The 22,906-nt window shown below is 41.2% G+C and overlaps 1 protein-coding gene across 1 annotated transcript in view; it reads left to right on the forward strand.

Annotated features, from left to right (window-relative positions):
• Nucleotides 1-22,906, forward strand: part of LOC124131955 (serine-rich adhesin for platelets-like) — a 62,722-nt gene that overhangs the window by 16,519 nt on the left and 23,297 nt on the right. Inside the window, exons 4-9 of the mRNA XM_048396440.1 lie at nucleotides 5,962-6,218; nucleotides 6,636-6,722; nucleotides 8,716-9,054; nucleotides 14,751-14,842; nucleotides 21,121-21,184; nucleotides 21,633-21,821. Coding sequence (XP_048252397.1) covers nucleotides 5,962-6,218; nucleotides 6,636-6,722; nucleotides 8,716-9,054; nucleotides 14,751-14,842; nucleotides 21,121-21,184; nucleotides 21,633-21,821 — 1,028 coding nt within the window. The remainder of the gene's footprint in view (nucleotides 1-5,961; nucleotides 6,219-6,635; nucleotides 6,723-8,715; nucleotides 9,055-14,750; nucleotides 14,843-21,120; nucleotides 21,185-21,632; nucleotides 21,822-22,906) is intronic.

Raw genomic sequence — 22,906 nt, forward strand, 5'->3', positions numbered from 1 at the left:
ATCCCACCCCATACACAACGCTGCCGCCCCCGAACCGATCTTCTTTCATGACACAATGATTGACGTAACGTTCACCTCGACGTCGGTACACTCGAATCCGTCCATCGCTGTGGCTGAGATGAAAACGAGACTCGTCAGTGAATAGAACTTGTCGCCACTGCATGGCCGTCCAGCGTTGACGCTGTCTGCACCACTGTAAACGTGCTTGACAGTGATTTTCTGTCAAAATCTGAGGCGGCGACGTATGGTTTGTGAATATATTCGTCGAAGGCCAGGGATGCTTCTTGCAGTCACTGTTGCTGGCTGGAATCGATTTCGTAGGTGTGTTTTTCGAAACCAGTTGTCTTGTCGATTATTGGTTACGCGTGGCCTGCCACTCCGAATGGTCTCTGACTGCATTCGTCTGTTGCCAACTTTGCCATAAACACCAAATGGTGTTTCTGTGGACGTGAAATTGTCTTGCAACATCACGTTGACTCGATCCTGCTTCAAGCATACCAATGGCTTGCAGACGCTAATTTTCGGACAGGCGTGGCATTTCGTAATGTTGAATAATTGCGTAATTTTGTTGTTTTTCTGAGTGGTTGTTGTCAGCACGATGCTAAACAATGCATATGGAATCCCGTTAACGCACATGTTTTAATACCTATTCTTAGGTAGTGAAATGCATGGAACTTGGATAAAAGTCAACTTTTGCATGGAATGCATGCTTTTCTGTAGCAGTTGCGTTTTTGTGACTTGATTCCATACATGTACCACAATATTGAAAACCAAACTTTAGTTGTTTGAAAACTACACTAAAATATTGGTGTCACAGGAACTTTTGTTGTTGAGTATTCTTAAAGTCCCAGGCAATCGTAGTGTGGCAAATATGTCTAATTTGCATAATCCATAATGACCCCCAATTATCAAACAATCTTCCATTTTTCAAAAGAGCTTCGATCTATTGATGAAAAAGCCTGTGTTTCATTGCAAATTAGCCAAGAGATTGATGGATAGTCATGAAATATCAATACACTGTTGGTCTCTGATGACATATTTGAATGATTTTAACTTCTACACTGGGGTAAACAGGGCCATAAGATGCATGCAGAATATTTAATGATTTGCACAAATCCAATATAACCACCCAATACAAATATTTGAATATAAATTTGAAAAAAGATTAATCCAATACTCATCTAATTAGAAGATTGTCTGATTCATACATGAAGAATAGTGGCAAAGTTGTCTCGGTGAATGCTGTAGCTGAAGTTGCAGGGTCACAACATCTGAAAAGTCTCAACAGGGTTGTCATCCTCCTCTGTGAAATCTGTTAGCTCTGCATTGGTACAGCTTGTACCATGGCATTCCCCCCACACAGCACTGCAAGTGAGGCCATATTTTCGGCAAGTGCATCTACGCGTGTTACAGTCTTTTTCGCAATTACAGCAGATTATGTCGAGGAGTGCTGAAGGTGCTGCAGGCTGATCTGTTTGTATTGTTAAGCACGGTCCATCTACCATTTGCCATCCCCAATCTAATGGGTCCATATTGATCCCTTTCCATTCCTTAATCTGGTGGTAGACACGGAGGCTGTGGTATCTTGCAGCTGCAGAGGTTGGTGGAAGAGTTTGTGGCTCTACATGTGATAGGTTCTTCGTCATCTTCTCACAAAACCGCTTGTACCGTAGACTATCCAGTCCTTCCTCCTTAGATCCGCCATATAGAGACACAAGTGCATGTTCACCTGCTTCAGTGATGATTTTTTTCCCTCTATTTCTTCTGTCTGGCTGAAAATTTTATTTAGCCTGATGGCAGAACAAGGCATCGCTCATGATTTTCTTCAAAGCAAGGCCCTTCCCCAATCCAAACAGGCGAGAAGTGGTGTCACAGCCTAGAATTGCATGTAGGAAGAGTGCATGTTCACATACATCACTGCCTAGTAGCTGCTTTGATTGCTTCAAGCACCAAATCCTTTTCTTTCTTGAAGCTTGTTTGGGTTCTGGTGCCAGGAACAAGTGATATGCTTCCATTTCCGCATAATGAAGAAGGAGGATGAGCAAATCTGTGTCATCTCCCACCAGGACAGTGTCTGCTTTCCTTGCAGATGTGATAGCTGTTTGAACAATTAGTACATCAGCGTCACGTTTTGCATGGACTGTGCTGCACCCAGCTTTCTCCAGTTTGTCACCAATATAAGCAATAAAGCGCTGTTTGTTTTTCGCGTTGTTCAAGAATACTTCCTTCCTCGATTGAATGACCATTTCCCCCGTGAAATAAACTGTCACACCAGAACAGGCCCCTGTTCTTCTCATGTGTGTGGCATCTTTCGTTGATAGGTGATCATTGTAGCCATCAAAGACAATGGTATAGAGTTCACACACATAATCAAATGTAGAACCTCTTGGCCAGGGTAGACGGTGAAGTAGAGCACCACCATCAAGGATGTACTGGACATTTCCACTTCCAGTTCTCGTTGCTTCACTTGGATAGATTTCGAGATAGCATCACCAAGGGTTGCCTTGTTGGTCTGCAGTGGAAGGGAGGATGATTCAAACAATGCAGGAGGGTGACCACAGAGTTCATACTTGAACAATTTCTTGAAGATTTTCCCAACATTTCCCAACAGCTATCAGCCTCTGGAATATTAGCTGTGGATCCACCTTCACGCATTCCCATTTGATCTTGACAGTTGATCTTGTACCGAGTGTGATTGCTTGATCAGATTTCCGGAAGTCAAAATCTTCTACAGAGTTCCCATCTATGGCCTTACAACATTGACTCCTTCCTGAGCTGTCATGCCATTTGCGATGTTAAACAGTTTACTGTTATTGACGAATGGGTCTCTCTGTCCAAGATATATGATAAGGTCAAGGGTGTCGCTGACATCTCAAGATTGTCTTGTTGGTGATATGTCTTTGTGTTGGTCACTGGTTTAATATGAGACACCACTGAGCGTCTGCATGGCATCGTTAATGTTTTCAGATGCTGGCATGGACAGGACCCACTAAAATTTCTGGCTGACATTGGGGTACGTTTCTGGCAGATTAAACATTTTTTTAAGATAGACATAAGCAGACTTTGCATATAATGTGTGTCCAGATGCTGCAAAGAATGGCAACATTTCATGTACTGATTGAAGGTGCATTTTTCAATTGCCTGTCCGTTCAGCTTTGAGAAAACTTTAAGAGTTAGTGAGTGAGTGAGTGAGTTACATTTAACGCCGCTTTTAACAGTATTCCAGTTACATCACGGCGTGTCAGCTTAATGTGGGAGGAAAGCTCGAAGTGATGCAGGTCTCCGACGTTAACCACTTCGGTGAAACCCACGAGCACGGGTATGGTGCTGACAAACCTAGAAACATAATCGGGGCGAACCGGGATTCGAACCCACAATCATAAGTTTCTGGCGTGCCTATGGGACGCAACTCTGCACAGCGAATCGCGGCGCCTTAGACGACTTGGCCACCCGTGCTCCCTGAAATCTTTTAGAATGTCTACCATATCCATATATTGCATCCGTTTTGCAGTCCGTTGCATAATCAAACCATCCTTTTTCCCATTCAGTTTACTTTGGATTCTTGTCAATACATCTGCCAAACATACTTCTTCAACAGATAATGTAGAAGAGGCTGCTTTGTCATACAGTTCTGTTTTCAAGTCGGTTGTGTCAGAATTCGTGTTGATGCCATCGCTTGATAGCAGACTATGGAACATGTACCAACAAACCCCAAATGTTGACTTTTGACCCCGTTCACGGCGTCCCATGTCAACGGCAAAAGTACAGGGTCGATTGATCCGAAACCAAGCACTACGAGATCAAGCTCAAACGGTGAATCAAATTGCTGTAAACTTTCAGGCTACTAGAGTACGAGCGACGGGTCAGACGATTTGAAATCGAAGTGCCTCCCCTTACAAATTGTCATATTAAGAACAGACGTCCACGGTCTACCCACCTTCGAAACTGGGGTAATAGTCGAAACGTGTCATGTTTTCAGTTGAGTCCTGATTCACTTTGCACTTCCTTGTTTTGCCTGGTCGAATCTGACCAATGTCAACCTTTGATGAAAGCACATTGGGCGTTCTGCCCCAGGGACGTTTTGCACCCATTGACCCCAAGCACGGAGGCATGACAATCTAAATGACGTCACGCTATAAGTAGCTTGATAGTACATTCAAACCGGTGGCATCATTATTCTTGATTGTACCCTCTTCATATTTGGCAAGGAAAGGTCACTAGACTGTACCCATCGAGACAACATACTGATACCCTTTGTTCCATTGGCAAGTTGAGTGGGTCGACGTTTTGTCTTTCATGACCACAATGATGTCTAAAGGTGACATTCTTCAGGGCAATAATATTTGATACAATATCTGTATTGTATATCCGTAAGATATAACAGCACAGGGAACTTTCAAGAAACAGACGATGAAAGCAATGAAATTCTGATAAGAGGTGAAGAGGATAATTGTGATCTCGTGAATTTATATTGCTATAGGAGAGGAAGTATAAACCGCAGTTCTGTACAATATTCCCGGAATATAACGGCCAGGGACACCAGGCCAGATGGATGGATGGATGTATGCATGCATATATGTAACTAATAACATGCATGTGAGGTGAGGTGAAATGGGGTTTAACGTCGCGTCCAAGATTATTGGAGACGTGAATGGATGTATTTTTGTGTGTGTATGTGTGTGTGTGTGTGTGTGTGTGTGTGTGGCTGCTTGTACTAGTCCAGACTGATGCCGATTTATAGTGCTAGCCCACTGAGATACCATGCCGCAGTTAACCATGAATACCCCACTCAGACACAGTATACTGACTCCGAGCCGACCAGTCCTTGTTTTAGCCCCTTAATGCCGGGCGCCAGACAGGGTAACAACAAGTACCATCTTTTAACGTCTTTTTGTATGACGGGGCTGGGGATCGAACTCCGGACCCTCCGCTCTCTAGGCGGACGCTCTAACATTAGACCACGGAGGCGGTCATAACATGCATGTATGTATGTAACTAATAACATATTTTGCTTGATTTTACTACAGCAATAATCTTGGCATAAGGAGAGTTCAGAACCAAAAACATTCATTAATTATGATACATTACTTTTAACCTTTAACTGCCTGCCTTGCACCATGGGCGAGACATGACAAATCTCTTTCTGGGTTTTCTTGGCATACCATAACCTGAACTGAGTTTATTGTTGTAAAGCTAATTTCCCCTTGAATGAAAAGAAATTACATGGAAATTATCTCGTGTATCCAACATTCTACCATGACATAGATAAGTACTTGATTCTGAATGGTTAGAAAAAGGTTTCCTTTTTGCTACGGAAACCTCTTTCAAATATATTAAGTCTTTTCACAATTAACGTGCGTATGAATACATAGATAAGCTACATAACGATTCATAAAAAATGGCTACCGATCTACCACCCCCATATGGACTGTAAAACGTATTCCTCATTGAAACAACCGACAATGAAAGTAAAATATAACATTAAAAAAAAAAATTCTGCCTGTTGTGCAGTGTCTGTGCTTTCTAATTGATGTAATAGTACACTGCAATCCAACACATCACATAGTTTTCTGTAGGTTTTACATCCCGCAACCGCTGTAACACGGTTTTGGTCACCTGACTTATAATGCTATTGGGGCGGTCGGATAGCGTAGTTGTTAAAGCGTTTGCTCGTCCCGCCGAAGACCCGGGTTCGATTCCCCACATTGGTACAATGTGTGAAGCTCATTTCTGGTGTCCCTCGCCGTGATATGGCCGTGAGACACCAAATTTCATAGATGCTGCTCTGGCTACAGCCAACATCGGTTCTTCTGCTTCCAGTCGTTTCGCTGCATTGTTCGGTTGTGTTTGACTTTGCAGACAATTTGTCCTACCCTTCCCCTTTGTAGGACAACATGTTGCGCATGCAAAAGCCTGAAATACTTATCAGATAATGATTACAAGGCATTGATTGTTTTACAGGACCATCAACTCACACCATTGACAACTGTAGTGTGGAGATACAGACAGGGGAGACTTCATATAGCGGTTTTGTATTTTTCCTCTGCAACTTTGACAGGCTGGGCATCAGTACTTTACAGTATCAAACATACTGGTTTGTCAACGGCATTTCAGTTTCCATCAAAAGCATTGCCCCGTGGACTGACAACTTTGTGAACAGTTCCCGGTTGACTGAAGATGATCTTAAAGGTTCAGGGTTCACCAAGTTTGGTTTTGATGTAAGTTGATGACTCTAAACGTGTAAAAAATACAATACCTCATGGCTCATGCTTTCAAGCTTTAACTCTATTGCTCAAAAGAGTAACCAGAATATTAAAATAACTATAACCACTGTCATTCCAAATAGATTATTGACAGACAGTTTTAATACTAATTTAAATACGAGTAAATAACATACCATTGTCATCACTACCTACTTCTAAGTAGGAAGGAAAAAGCGAAATATGTTTTGTTTTACTATCCGTCCATGTTTGAATTCTTTTTTACGCTTTATCACTCAAGAATGAATTGACATCTGAATCTAAATTTGAAAAAGACTTAGTAGATTAGCCATTTTAATTCTGTGTCTAATTCTATGTTTAATTTTGATTTGTGCAGAAGATCATTGAGTAGTCATCCTATATTTGTTTTGGTAGGTGCGGTGTAGTGTCAGAGTACGGGACACAGCTGATGGCTTCCCGGGACCGACACGAACGAGTTCGCCTCAATTTGCAGGAATAAAGGTACAGTGAGGTTCATGTGTGTTATCACTGAGTTTATCTCGAACTGTCATTAAAGTTATGCATATAGTCAATACCTAAAACGTTAGTATCAAAAAACGTTTGAATGCCCTGTATAATGAAGTTACAAACTCATCGTTTCTGAACCCTTGAGTAAATCGCTGGGTTGTTCATAATATATTTCACATATATGTTTAGGGGATTCACCACATTTTTGGTCCTTTGCCTTCTCCTTGTTTCTTCTATTGTCCAATAACAACTGCTTAAGGAGCATGAAACAAATTATTGTTGTGTAAGCAGTCCCTCAAAAAGCAGAAAGGCATACAATTTTCATTCAGGGCGAGTGACCAGTATTTCAGAAATACAGTATTTCAGTTAGTATTTGAAGTTTGTAACTGTTTGTTTGTTTTCTTGTTTATTCTGTAACGCCGCATTCAAGAACATTTCAGCTATATGACGGTGTAATAGGACACTAATGGATATAAGAACACCTGTTATAAATTAATATCTGCCTGTTTCAATAAATAGATCACGTGAGCTACAACGAAATCAAGAAAGAGCTGTTCTTAACTCATGTAAATTTACACCTAATAGATAAGGCTCTTGTATAATAGTAGTCTTAAATGTAGTGTAGTAATTTGCTTATCAAGAAATGGACAGGAAACCATGCGATTTTTGGATGTACATAATGTTAATAATCAATCAACCCTACTTCTTGAGGGAACTCTATGAATGAAATACAGTTACGTTTGTCATAGGTACATATCTAAGTGTCTGTATCAGGTTTCAAAGGTATTTAGACATCCTGAATAATTTCCGGTGCCAGTCAACACACAGTAGCAATTAACTGAGTGGGTGAGTGAGTATGATTTTACGCCGCTTTTAGCAATATTCCAGCAATATCATGGCGGGGGACACCAGAAATGGGCTTCACACATTGTACCCATGTCGGGAATCGAACCCGGGTCTTCGGCGTGACGAGCGAACTCTTTAACCACAAGGCTACTCGACTGCCCAGTAGCAATTAAGCTCATTTCTTAAATATAAGTGACAATGTGTTTATCGATCGGTATCAAATACATGTAGTGAAGATATCAGGTGTTCGAGAAAAGGGGAGCGTATACTGCCACAGCGGTGGCACCAAAACAAACACATGCAAAGTCAAGTCATTTGTTTACCTGAAAACCCTGAAACATAAAGTACAAGTCAAGATAGGGAATTGCATCGGACATCATATGTGTCACCAATGCGTCATATTTCGAAAGTATTTCAAGTATTTTTAAAAGTTTTACTAAGGCCTTCAACGTTGAATGTTGTAACCTTGACTCAATAACTTGTGAGCTACAATCGAGTATGTACTTTCTACGAAGATTTTGAAGAGCATCATACGACTCTTGCTCGTGCCGCGTTTGAAAAAGATACGCTCACATATTGGCGAACACCTGGTGTCTACACTATTTGGTATACATAGGTGTTTCATATACGTTCTTAGGATATAGTCGGAATCGTATTCAGCGTTCAGCAGAAGTTTCTAATGATTATGGAAAAGGTTTTGACGCTTTATTTTTGAAACACGTGACAAAAAGCTTGGTCACCCAAAACGTTTTCATATTTTATCACTGCAGTAAGCCACCTTTCAGCTATATCACACATCTTGTATAAAATATACAAAAACCAAGACTGGTTAAAAACCTGTGCAATCTGCGACATGTTCGGGGCCTGATGACATACATATTCAATCAGACCAAGCGATCCAACTGTATCGCCTTTGTAAAATAAGCCACCCGTGTAGTCTCTACAAAGTTTCACCTCGGTATATTTGCCTGTTTCTGTACAACACTTATTTCAAAGATTAAGGTTGATGTGATGTCTTAAACATTAATGACACGTGTTTCAATTTAGTAGTACCATGACACTGTTGATTAATATATCAGTATTATTTTTGTCATATTTCATGAATGTTGTATTTATGTCAATAATTTGCCTTCAATTTCAGATAGTGAATCCGACCATATCTGTAAAACAAGGTCAAACAAAATCTCTGTCTGTAACTTCAACAGTTCCAATCAAATGTGGCACATTGTTTAACGACTGTAGAGTCAGGTTGGAAGTAACAGCTCAAAACTCCGAAGACAACACAGAATGTAAGCCAGAAGCATTTGTACAGACAGACTGCAATGTGCCCCTGCAATATGCCAACGTGGAATATAATATTACTGTCCTTGGAGAAATAATTGTGGATAATGGCGAATTTAATGGCTTAACAAAATTAACTCTGACAACTATATCCAACGAGATGCCGTTCTTTTCGGATTATGAAGTTGGGATAGCTTCGGTGAGTAATTGTCATTGTAGATTGTAAGATTCAGCGTCAAACTAAGAATATGATGATATTAAATAATATCGCGTGAACATTGTCGATATTTGCATCTTAATGATTTTGAATAAGCAAGAGCAATACTGTTATCTGAATCCAAAGCTAATAATTCTACATAAACAGTTTTGTATGAAAAGAAAAACTTTAAATGCAGTTGACCGTGATATCTTACCATATCTCTCATAACAATATGGCAGAAAATATTCCATAATAAGTAAACAAATAACATTTCATTCACTTTTACAGATTATATATAAAAACTGTAAATGTTTGATGCAATCAATTACAGTAAACTACGGTTATAACGAACACAAAGGGTCCACTGATCATAGTTCGTTACAACCGAAGTTCGTTATAAGCATATATACAGCTTATATACAGTAAATGGCCGGGACTAAAAATAAGTTCGTTATATTCGTCAGTTCCTTATAAGCATGTTCGTCATAAACGTAGTTGACTGTAGTTTTGTATGCCTGGTGTGCTTATGTCGAGTACTTGCAGGCATATATCATCAATCAATGAATTCATGACTGCCATGAAAGAGAGTATGTGCATGTGTGTTTGTATATGTACATGTATCTGCGCGCGTCTGTGTGTATTGCCCATGATAGATATTGCTAGCTTGTCGCGATCGATCACTTGATTGTATGGTTTGTTCACAGGCCGCCGTTGCATGGCAACAGTACTGCTGTACGGCCTCAGGCAATAAATATTAACTTTTTTACGAACATTGTGTGAATGGCGGGTGCTACGACAGGACATGCTTACCCTTTTCGCGAACAGCTGTTATCATCACTTATTTCCGTTCATAAATGTTCACAGCTATTTTGCCCTGAACACCAAATGGAATCTGTTTCGGTGGATAATCTAGACTAGTTATTCGCTTGCATTGGTAATGTACATTTATGAGCAACAGGGTGCGTACCAAGTCACCGATCCTGAGCAACCGAGCCATTAATTGCATCTCACGACAGGCACAGCTTACTGTGGTCCATTTCTATCTCAATTCATCTTCAAGAGTTCGTGTAATCGTGTAATATTGTTTTATTCCCTTCTTGATTCTTCTCCATCTTGCTTTCAATGGTCATATTTGTTCAACGTGAGTTCATTCAATGGCTTGTCACCACAATACCTATACTGGTGAGGTTTCACAAAAGTTGCAAAAGTGCATCACTTCGGTCTTTCCTTACACATTAAGCTGATATTCCATTTTTATCTGAAAGTTGAGATCTGATTGTTTCGCGTGATCTTGATAAAATACTACGTATTCGGACTGGGAAGGAAATACATTTGCAAGCGGAAGAATAGAATTCGAAGAGATACGAAATTCAGATGGAGTTTGCCCTCGTCTTATAGCAATCGCCTGAGGATAGTGTTATACAACCTGTCGAATGGATAACCCTAGTGATACCACTAAAACGAATACTCAACAACAAACATCAATATTTTTGTGTATTTTTCAAACAAGTAAAGTTTGGTTTTCAATATTGTAGTACATGTATGGAATCAAGTCACAAAAACGCAACTGCTGCAGAAAAGCATGCATTCCATGTAAAAGTTGACTTTTATGGAAGCCCCATGCATTTCACTACCTAAGAACAGGTATAAAAACATGTGCGTAAACGGGATTTCATATGCATTGTTTAGCATCGTGCTGACAACAACCACTCAGGAAAACAACAAAATTACGCAATTATTCAACATTACGAAATGCCACGCCTGTCCGAAAATGAGCGTCTGTGAGCCATTGGTATGCTTGAAGCAGGATCGAGTCAACGTGATGTTGCAAGACAATTTAACGTCCACAGAAACACCATTTGGTGTTAATGGCAAAGTTGGCAACAGACGAATGCAGTCAGAGACCATCCTCGGAGTGGCAGGCCACGCGTAACCAATAATCAGCAAGACAACTGGATTCGAACAACACACCTACGAAATCGATTCCAGCCAGCAACAGTGACTGCAAGAAGCATCCCTGGCCTTCGACGAATATCTTCACAAACCTCAGATATGCAGGGATTGTCGCCAGAAGACCCGCCAGACGTCCCATTTTGACAGGAAACCACCGTCAAGCACGTCTACAGTGGTGCAGACAGCGTCTACGCTGGATGGCCATGCAGTAGGGACCTGTTCTATTCACTGACGAGTCTCGTTTTCACCTCAGCCATGGATCAGCGATGGACGGATTCGAGTGTACCGACGTCGGGGTGAACGTTACGTCAATCATTGTGTCATGGAAGAAGATCGGTTCGTGGGCGGCAGCGTTATGGTATGGGGTGGGATTACAGCAAGAGTACTGAGGACCCGTTTGATAGTGGTAGAGGGAAATCTCAATGGACAGTGCTACCGCGACGAGATCATCGGCCCTGTTGTTGTACCGTGTTTGCATCGTCATGGCCCAGGCATTACCTTTCAACATGACAACACCCGGCCTCATATTGCTCGGATTCTCTTCAACAAAACAATGTGAATGTCATCCCCTGGCCGGCTCGCTCCCCTGATCTCTCACAAATCGAGCACATGTGTGATGAGATGGATCGGCGCCTTCGACGTCAACCACGTGTTCCACAGACACTCCAGGAACTTCGAAACATGCTCCAGCAGATATGGACAGATATCCCACAGGACTTTGTGCGACATCTGGTCCATTCCATGAGACGAAGATGTGTTGCTTGCATCGCAACCAGAGGTGGACACACACGCTATTGACTTTACATTTTAGCATGTTCATGGTTTTTTTATGAAATCACGCATTTTCTGAAGTCTGTAGGGCAAATTAAACCAGTTGAACACTTACATGAGTCTTTTATCTGTTGCAAACCGAAATTGTTTCAGATTTGGTAAAAAACATAACTTTGCTTTCAATCTTATTCAATGTCACAGGAACTTTTGTTGTTCAGTATATAATGTTACCATACAAATGCAACTTACCTCTGCTCGACCGGATCGGGGACGCCAAGCTCGTGTCTGTGAACCTGTATGTGTTCCTGTATGTGGCATATATCGCCTCAGCACAGTTTGGAAATCTTCCGCTAAACCCTGAAGTCTTGAAAATTAGCACCTTCCGGACATTTTCAAAACTTGAAAAAGGCTAATCTTTGAATTACTCCAAACACTTCAGGTACAATAAAGCAAGAAAGGGAAAAGGTCGTGTCAATATAAAACAACTCCGATGATGCAAAACAATGAATACAAGGGTTTGAACCGTTGAAAATGATAGTGTGCGCGACAACGTGATTTACATGTGTCAAGTTCAGATAGCTTCGTGAAAAAAGAAAGCGTTTTACAATCATATTACAGACTCTAAATAACTGTCTCTATTATTCTCATGTACTATTGTTGTACCAAATTACAAGGTCATCGACCTATGATATGAAGTATTGCTTCAAGTAAGGGATTCAATAATATTCAAGGCCATTCAGGTTTGTTTGTTTGTTTGTTGTTTAACGCCGCACTTAGCAATATTCCAGCTATATGGCGGCGGTCTGTAAATAATCGAGTCTGGACCAGACATTCCAGTGCTTGACATCATGAGTATCGATCCACGCAATTGGGATCGATGACGTGCATCAACAAAGTCAGCGAGCCTGACCACCCGATCCCGTTAGTCACCTCTTACGACAAGCATGGTCGCCTTTTACGGCAAGCATGGGTTGCTGAAGACCTATTCTACCCCGGATCTTCACGGAATTAGCGCAAAAAAACTTGGATTAGCTTGATAATGTATGATTGACAAGTGAGTACTATACGTGATGATCGCAATGGATGGGTCACTTTTGGGTGACCTCCATATAAGGTCAAGGTCAATATATATTGTTACGTGTCGATTCCCAAATTCAAACAATACGTTGACCCAGAAATTTGTACGTCAAGGAATTTAGTGTGAAACCAACAAAACAATCAACAAATATTCGAAACTTAAATTTCCACACAGTGCCATCACAACATAGAATATTCAATAACGCTCTATCTCAGTCCACGGTATTCCGGAAGTTAACACATCACACTAGCATTAAACTGTAGTAACTACTTCACCACTGCTTACATTAAATAGTACTACATTCACAACAACTAATCATCCAAATACAATGGAATGAGCTTCTATCGAATCGAAAGAAACAATGTAATACAGTTACAATCATTGTTCAACAATAAAATACTCTGACACATAACAATATCAATTATAAAACATTACTACATGTAGGAAATACCTGATTTATCATTAAAGACAGAGCATTTCCGAAAACAACAAACTATTAACGACTCAATTCATGCCATGTCATGATTGTGTCAAATATCAAAACATTGACACTGAATGCCTCCATTTTAAAAGTATTTTCTTGATTATATAGGAACTGCGCATTTGATACATGTTTGAAACAAGTAATGCTCTTGAATGTGCTTGGATGACAATCATGAATAAATCTATTAACATTTTGAGCATTTATAGTTGGAATTTGATGAAACTTAAATATGATTTCTAGAATGTGGGACCCTTGTCCATCCGGGGTAGAATTGGTCTTCCAGAATCCATGCTTGCCGTAAAGGGTGACGATGTTTGTCGGAAGATTAGGTATACATCAGCACTTTCGTCAATACTGGACCCGTGCCAAGGTCAAGACCATTTACACCTTGTAACACATGGACATAGTAAATAAACACTGAATTCACTTTGAATTTTTATCGCCTGAGAGTGAAGGTCAATGTCAACAGGCCATATGTGCTTTTAACTTTCACATAAGGGAAGTAAAGGTCCAAGGACTTTCTGTTTCAAAGTTGTACACTTTTGATTATAGGTTTACTTAAAGGTTAAGTGATGTTTATTAATCAGGAATTTCTTAAAACATAGTGAGCCATGTAGCTAGAGGTTTGGGACGTTCTGTTTGATGTTGAACTGCATCAGAAAACATTTGGGATAAATTTGGTTCATGAGACATTGTTCTTGTCAAAAAGGTTTGGCCAATCGAGAAAACGTTGAGTTTGGCTCTGATTCTGTTGTTGCATAAATTTCAATCACCTCTCGTGCAATATTCTCCCGAGGCAAGGTATTCTAATAGGGTTTGAGCTTGCAGGAGGCATGGTTTCCCTAAATCAATGGACCCGTGAAGATCCAGGATAGAATACGTCTTCAGACACCCATGCTTGCCGTAAAAGGCGACTATGCTTGTCGTAGGAGGCGGCTAACGGGATCGGGTGGTCAGGCTCGCTGACTTTGTTGATGTATGTCATCGATCCTAATCGCGTGGATCGATGCTCATGATATTAATCACTGGATTGTCTGGTGCAACTCGATTAGTTACATATAGCTGGAATAGTGCGGCGTTAAACAACAGACCAACAAACCTGAATGGCCTTGAATATTATTGAATCCCTTAATGAAATGAAAGCCACGTGACAGCTCAATCGAACAGCTGTTTTCTATAATTTTAAAGTTCTTTCTCTCTGTGTGTTCATTTCACATTTGTCAATGGCAGTTTGAAGCATGTCGGCAAGATAAATTCATTGTAGCAGCATCACTCCAGGAGCTTGTGGTTTTGTGCGTCCCTCGTTAAGTTGTAACCACAGGGACGCACAGGCTCGTCGCATAAAACCAATGAAAATAAAACCACATATACTTCTTGTGATACTGCCACAAGTTATAATATCTTTACCAGGTGGAGGTGACAAAGGACAGCTCTTCAAATATCAACGTTGGGAAGGCATGCCATGCTGTGTGTGATCCTCACATGCTGACTTTCGATGGCAGGTAAAGGAAATCACAATTTACATATTTGTTGTGCCAACACTTTAAAAACAGTAGGGAATGATAAAATATATATATTTTAAAATCACGCATTGGCACAAAGATGAGCAAGAACATTTATGTTTGTAGAACTAAACACCAATACACATCTTTCACACGTGCGTGTGACGTCTTTTCTGATGTCGATACTTTCAAGGTCGATTAATCTCTGTCAATCTTATTGACTCTGCTTATCATACAGTTTTCATTTACTTGATTAGATTCATTGTATCTGAATGAGTTAGCAATGTGGCGTCTACAACACACAGAACGTCTACAGGCTACTCTGATACTGGAAACTGACAGAGGTCAGCGTGCAGTGACCAATATGTTCAATGTTTCACATTCTGTGATAAACAGACTGTGGAACAGGTACCAACAATCCTAAAATGGTCACATTTGCTGCCAACTTATAACAGGTTCCTGGAAATCATCTACATGCAACTCAAAGCCCTGCTCCTCCTACAAATCGTCATATTGCCCACATATGTCAATGGTTGTACACAAAGCCAAAACTTGTGTAGTCGTTGCTGGTCATGAATCAGGTTTTTAGAGTCGCCATTCACGTTGCACTTCCTTTATATGCATGGTCGTGTAGGCGACGCCGAAATGAACGTCAAACCAAGGTCAACCTGAGACCTTTTGGGAGATCGGCATTGGATCAATTATGGTGTCACTGTGCCTGACCGAATTCCACTCCATATTGTGCAAGGAAAGGTCACTGGAAAGTACTATCAGGACAATACACTGACATCCTTTGTTGTCCCGTTTGCAAGGCGTGTGTGCCGACGATTTGTATTTCAGGACCACAACTGCCGCGCTTATCATGCACGAATCGAAGGAATGCCATGGCCAGCTATAAGGGAAGACCATTTCCCCACCGAACACGTCTGGGACATATAGAGAGACTTGTGGGTCAACGTGAAAGGCCGGCGATCATGCTAGCTGAACTTGGGCAGGTGCTGCAAGATGAGTCGGACACAAATCGCCAACAAATTTCCTTTAAAAGCTCAAATATTTCCCTCCTTCCCCTGTTGTACTTCAGGAGGATCGTACAGGCTCCAATGCAATTATAAGGCCTGGTGCTAAATTGCGCTCAGTTTTTCTGATGACAACGAGTCCTTATATTTTCTGATTGCATGTCAGTGCATTAAAACGGGATACATATAAAACATGAGCAAAGATGATCATGATGAGGCAACACTTTAACCACAAGGCTACCGTAATGAACCTCTTGACCAGTAAATGACTAAAATGTGCGTGCGTGCGTGCGTGCGTCTGTAGCTTATTTTACTAGTCCGGACTGATGCAAATTTTGTGGTGTTAGCCCACAGAGATACCATGCCGCAGTTTAACATGAATACCCCACTTAGACACAGTATTCTGACTCCGAGCCGACCAGTCCTTGTCTTAGGCCAGGTTCACACAGTGCCGATTGTAGCTTCCGTTTGGGATCAGACAGCGCTACGACACGAAAAGTTAAAAAGTCGGATTACTATCTTAAATGATCTTGAATGCCCTATCATTGTCTGAACGCAGTCATATATGTTCGTAACCGAGTCCTATGGATCGGGGAGGTCCAGAGAGGTCGGCCAAGCAATACTGTTGCTATGGTGCGTCCCATAAAACCCTAGTCACACTAGAGGCGTAACGATCCAAATGCCGTCGGAATGAAACTTCTTTGTTTATTCCTGGATATTCGAAGTGCATTCTAAAACTTCTGACTGCATTCTGAGTACGTTCTAAATATTCGGGCTCGTTCTTGTGGCCAGCCTAACTGCACTCTGACTGCATTCTAAATATTCATATGGCATTCCAACGGCATTCGAAACATTCTGATCGCATTCAAGGGAGAATCAAAATGCAAAGCCACTTCAAATTCTGCCAGAATGTCCCGAATGCACCTTGAATGCATCTCGATTGCTGCCGGAATCTATTTCGATAATAAAGGAGTTCAGCTGGGATGCACTTCGAATGTCATTAGAATGCGGCTTGAATGCAGTCAGAACGTCCCGATTGGCCTTCTGTTGAGTCCGGGCGTAATGACATAAGAATTGTTGGAACGTCAGTCTGCATTGAATTGAATTGAATTGAAACTGTAATATGTTTGTAGAAATACAGTTAGAATAACTTATGAAATTTTAATGACGCTGGAACTTTTTGATAAAAAGATACATGTACATTGAGATCAAATGTTACATTTATTATAGGTCTCTCCCCTTTAAAGCTGAATATGTTATAATAATAACACACTAATATTATTGTGTCAAAATTAGATAAGAAAAAAAGCAATTATTACTTTTATTAATGATAACAATTTATTGGCACAACAAGAAGTTCAGTGTACATATGTCATATGTCATCATCAGATCAGTCTCTTATCCATCAATCATCCTGATCTGCTATGGCACGGCTCCTACTGGGTTGTTGAAGTAATGCTTGAGGATCTCCCGCTGCCTCTTTCCAGCCTAGGTGTCTCTGTTTCCTCCTGCAACACGCTGCACATCTTCAAGTTGAGCAAGTTGTCTCCAGGCTCCTGGCACCACGTTGTACCTGACATCTTCCTCATCCACCATACCATTGTGGAGAGAAGGATAACGGATTCTCATCAAGTTGTGCTGGCAGACACAACATTCATCGATGTCCTGCACAATGGAAGGCATTGGCTGCATGGTTGTGAGGAGGACTTGCCATCTCTGGGTCAGGATTCCAAATGCATTCTCCACCACACGTCGGCCCCTGGAGATTCTGTAGTTGCAGAATCTCTCGTCTCTCCGGAGATACATGTGACCATATTTCTTCATAAATAAGGCCCTTATTCCCAAGGCATCATCTCCAACGATAAAGTATGGTATAGGCCCGTCATCTTGGGGTATGGGGAATGTCTCAGGAAATCCGATGCTCCCTTCTTCAAGGCAATCCTTGAGCTCATTGGAGATTTGAGCATCAGACATACTTCCATATGCACTGATACCCACAGGAACTTGTAGTCCATCCACAAGGGCCATGAGGACCACGGAGAAGAAGCCCTTGTAGGTGTGATACAAGGAGCCGCTCTTGCCAGGTTTCCTGATGACCACATGCTTGCCATCGAGAGCTCCCACAGCATGAGGAACATTCCACCTGTTTCTGAAGACCTCCCCAATAGGTGTCCATTCGTCTGGAGTGGTAGGCCATGTGATGACCTCATCCTTGTATTCCTCCACAATGGCTTGGCAGACTTCAGGGATAATAAGACTGATGGTGTTCCTTGCCACACGGAAGCTGTACATGAGGTTGGGGTACTTGTCATCTGAAGCCAGGAACCTCACAGTGATGGCAAGCTTTAAGCCTGGAGGTAGCGCCTTCTTCAGCTTGGTATCCTGCTTCTCTATCCTTGGCCCCAAACTCTGCACCAAATATTCAAACATGGCAGGAACCATCCTGAGGTTGTTGAAGGAGGACTGTGAGTCTTCTACTCTGAGCTCCTCCATCAGTCTGGCGTAATGTCCATACAGCCTCCTCCTCTCCTCTGCCAGCCATGGTCGGGGCTGATATCTTCTGGGTCTTTTCCTCCTGTATCTTCTCTTGGCCTTCTTCACATCGCTTTCAAGCAGGTCTTGCTGGAGGACAAAACAACACGGCGCAGGGGGTCCATACTCTATGATGGTTGGGCTGAGACTGATGAAAATGCTCTATTCGGCAGCATTTTATACACTATCGGAGACCATTCTGGCAGCATTCTTGATACAGCTGGGACATTCGTGTTACATTCTAAGTTCATTCGAAGTACCATCTAAGTATTCTAGCTGCATTCTGTTTGAATTCTTGGACGTTCGAACAATATTCGGCGGACATTCCAGGAGCCTTCTGACAGCATTCAAGGTGAATTCATACAGCACTCGAGGCACCTTCCAACTGACCAGGGCAGTATTCAGGCAGCAATCGAACTACATTCGTATGGCATTCGAAGTGCATTCTAAATATTCTGACTGCATTCTAACAGCATTCTAAATATTCCTACTGTGTTCCAACTACATTCGAGCTGCATTCGATAGCTAATACACCAAGAATATGCAAAAATCATTTGAGGCAGGTTCGAACTGCATTCTAGGTATTCAAACAGCATTCTTACGAAGCTTGGTCTATTTGAAATTCTCTCCCGAATGTGGCACGAATTTTGAAAATTCTTCATTTCGGCTAGTTCTGCTTTATTCCTTCTGATTCCGAATTAGTGTGATGGGGGGATTAATATTCGGGAAAATCAGCCGATTTTGCCTAGTCAGAGTACAATCGTGACTATGTCGGGATAGATTCTGCTGTATCGGATAAAAATCATAACAATGTCCTGTGTTTTCTGGATGGTTTCCTGTGGATCAGGATGCTGTCGTGATGAACAGGCATGAATTATTCATTGCCGTTTCTAGTCGATTGCGTCCAGAATGCGTCCAGATCTTGCCGAATGTGACCCGTCTTTGTTGGTTCACTGTCCAGTCACTGTCAGATCTCTGTCGGATCACATTCGGGAGAATCGGGACGCTGTTCGGACAGATTCGGTCGTGGAAACTGGAATTATTATGTAGTCAGTAAACTCCGTTGACTCAGGAAGATGGGAATGCCTATCTACATGCCCTAGGCAATCCCTCATGAATCATGCTTCTCTGCTTCATAGCGAATGGTCGTCTATTCGAGTTCAAAGAGCTACCATTTGGGATATCGATAGTTCACGTGGATGACAAGGTCAATCTTTACTTGTCAGTGATCCATTCATATCATGTCCGCACCATTTTGCTTTTTATACCCAATCGAATCGGTTTTGATGGATGATCGAGAATAGGTTGTTGTCTGAGGTCGACGTTTTATATTTATCCAGTGATTCCACAGATACCTCAACAATTTCCTCTCATCAATTTCGGCTCGCCTGAATTATCAACAGATGGTACAAAAATGCTTAGAAGGTCAGCATTCCATCTGCGATTAAATGAGTCCATAACCAGTTTCAGGATTTCTTTGACACACGTTTTCTGGCAATGAGTAAAGGTGTGTCTTTGCTCTTTATTGCTGATGATATAATGTTCCTACAACTGAGAAACGAAAAGCAGGCACAACACATGGTGGGAGCCATGACCATACACTACATCAGCTCTTACTTGTCTTTGAAACGGAAGATCTGAAGATGTTTTCAGATCACAGATCTGTCTGTAGGTTTATCTTGTCTTCTGAAATCTTTGTTTGAAATGTTGTAACAAAGGTGACACATCTGACTTGAAAGACATCGATTCTCTTTGTGCTGGCAATATATTTGAGATCAATAATCTGGACTATGTGATGGCACGTGGGTCGTCAATATCCTTGTCTATGTTATTGGATCTCGTTGTCAAGGGTCCACGTCCAATGGACCGTCTGCTGGAGTGTTGATGACATATAATTCCAGCTCTAGCTCAGGCCATATGTCCTGATGTTGTGTCCGTGGGGGTTGGACGCTATGTTGGCCCCACGATATTCCTCCGAACAGGAGACGTTGTTTGTTTGTTTTTGGACAGAAGACTGTGGCTTAACGTATCAAGGTCCATTCTAACAGATTGCGCAAACAATTTTCCTTGATATCTTGGAATGTCTCACCTCATCAAATAAGACAATCTTCTCATCCTTTTATGTAGGTACTTACATGCAGGGACTGTGCCTGCGCGTACATGTGTGTGTGGAGGCACCTATCCTTGTGGCTCCAGACATGACCTGCAAGCATGTTTGGATATGTTACTGTACGAGAAATATATTTTGAACAAGGCCCGGCTCTGACTTATAAGGTGACGTCTGAATAACCGGAAGTAATTGCACAATAATTGAAGTAGGAATAACCGGAAGTGTTTTCTCGAATAAACAGAAGTTACGTCAGGGATTCCGTTAGTGGCTTCATTTAATGTCCGATGCAGCATGACATCGTTTGTTCTGAATTCATTTGTTATTTGGCAACTACAAACATGATGGAAATTGGATTTCCCCATTTAAAGACTACTAACTGTAACTGTGTGTTCGAATCATTCTGTCTTCATTCCGGATGCACTCCCTCGTAACAATGCAAATATACTATAACAGTAATCTTACACAACAAATTGTACATTGGCCTCTATGAGGGATACACACATATTCCAATTTAAAGGAAACATATGTTAACTATTTACGCATATGCGCCTATACATAAACTACACACATACCTGTAGCATAGGCCTATTGTTCCTGATAACAATTGTTTTATATTTCAGATACTACGAACACCAGTTTACAGGTCACTTTGTTTTGTACAAGAACTACGAGCATAACACCGAGGTACAAATTCAGGATCATGTAAACATGTAAACACACTGGATGTCGAATTATTTTTATAATTATACATTTATTATTTATAAGTTCTGAAAAGTGAACGTTGTGCGAAAATTGTTGTTCCGGTTTGTGGGTTTTCTTAGTCTTAGATTCCGTGATCACTCATGTGCTATTTCTATTGTTAAATTCTTCGAGTAAATAACCGACATAAGATCAAAACATACACGCATAACGCCGTACTAAATATGCTTTGCCTAGAATGAATACGGATGTTGTCACAACACAGCACTGCAAAGAGTTTGCAACTGGTTGATGTAATTTTAGTTGCAAAGCGGGCGTTGTAAATTCACATTTGACTTTTGTCACATTTACGGGTATTAACCCTCATCAGCTCACATGGTTGATGACTTGATTATACAGTTCAACTATGCTCCCTTGTTTTTTTATATTGCAGGTACAAATGTCAACCACTCCCTGTTATTATAGACCAAGGTGTCCATGTGCCATAGCTGTAAGGTCGGGACGAACTGTCTTCCGCCTTGACCGGTGTGCTGGTGAAATAGCACCCTGGGAAATCGGGTTTGCTTCATGTGGAGATCACCTTGGGGACATGATCGTGAAAAAAAGGGGATCTTTGTATGAGGTAAACATTGGTTCATCTGAGCGATCTAACATTCATTTAGATTTTGTGACAGGTTAAACCATCAGTTTCCTTAATAACGTTGTTTATGAATATTTTAAAAAAATCTTAAAAAATGTAAACAAAAGTATCAAAAAATAAATAAGGGTCACGAAAATTCTTTGTCATACATTTCGACATGATTATATACAAGATCAACTTTAACAAAAATATTCTTGAAAACTAGGAGACAGTGGAAGTGAAAGAATGCTGGTCAAGTAACAAAAATGGTGCTTTTCGAAGCGAATTGTCTCGATTGACGAATTAAATGAAGTTAACAGTAAATAACAAAACATTTTCGAGAGAATAACAAACGGCAAGAAGTGATACTTACTCCTTAAATGACCATCTGTCAATATGTAGCCTTGTCAATGTGGAACTAACGTAAAAAGGACTTAACAGTTTGTGCACGTGCTTGACCCTTTTTCATAAAGGGAGGCGCTTTAAAGGGAGGTAACTCTTGTATGACAATACTTCCGTCAATTTTAAAGGGAGGTAACTCTTGTATGACAATACTTCCGTCAACTTGTTAGGTTCACTGGCGTCGTACGTTATCCGTCGTTTGGGCCACTGAGGCAGCCGTGATTAAGCTGGAATGTTGCTGATAACGAAGGAAAATAAAACAATCAAACACATTATAACCAAAGAGCATCTCGGAGTCGAATCAACAATAAAGCAAGTTTTTGAACATCAGAATCAAGAATGGTGACACCTTAGTGAGTGAGAGGTCGGTTTAACGCCGCTGTGAACAGTATTCCAATAACATCATTCCAGTTATATATTGGTGTGTCAGCTTAAGGTGGGAGGAGAGCACTAAGTGATGCCGATGTTCAGTCGTTTACGACTTTGGTGAAACCCATGCTTTGGTGCTGACGATATCTCGAAACATAATCGGTGCGCCCTCGGATTCGTACCCACAATCATAAATTTGTGGCGTGTCTAAGGTACGCATTTCTCCAAGAATAAGTTAACGGTATCAATGTCGAACTTTAGATGAAATCATTTGTGTTATTCAGCGAGCAGGGCAGTTGTTTCCAGAAACAACTGTC

The sequence above is a fragment of the Haliotis rufescens genome, unplaced genomic scaffold (genome assembly GCF_023055435.1).
Source record: "Haliotis rufescens isolate VD_foot unplaced genomic scaffold, xgHalRufe1.0.p SCAF_15, whole genome shotgun sequence".
NCBI classification, from domain to species: Eukaryota; Metazoa; Mollusca; class Gastropoda; order Lepetellida; family Haliotidae; genus Haliotis; species Haliotis rufescens.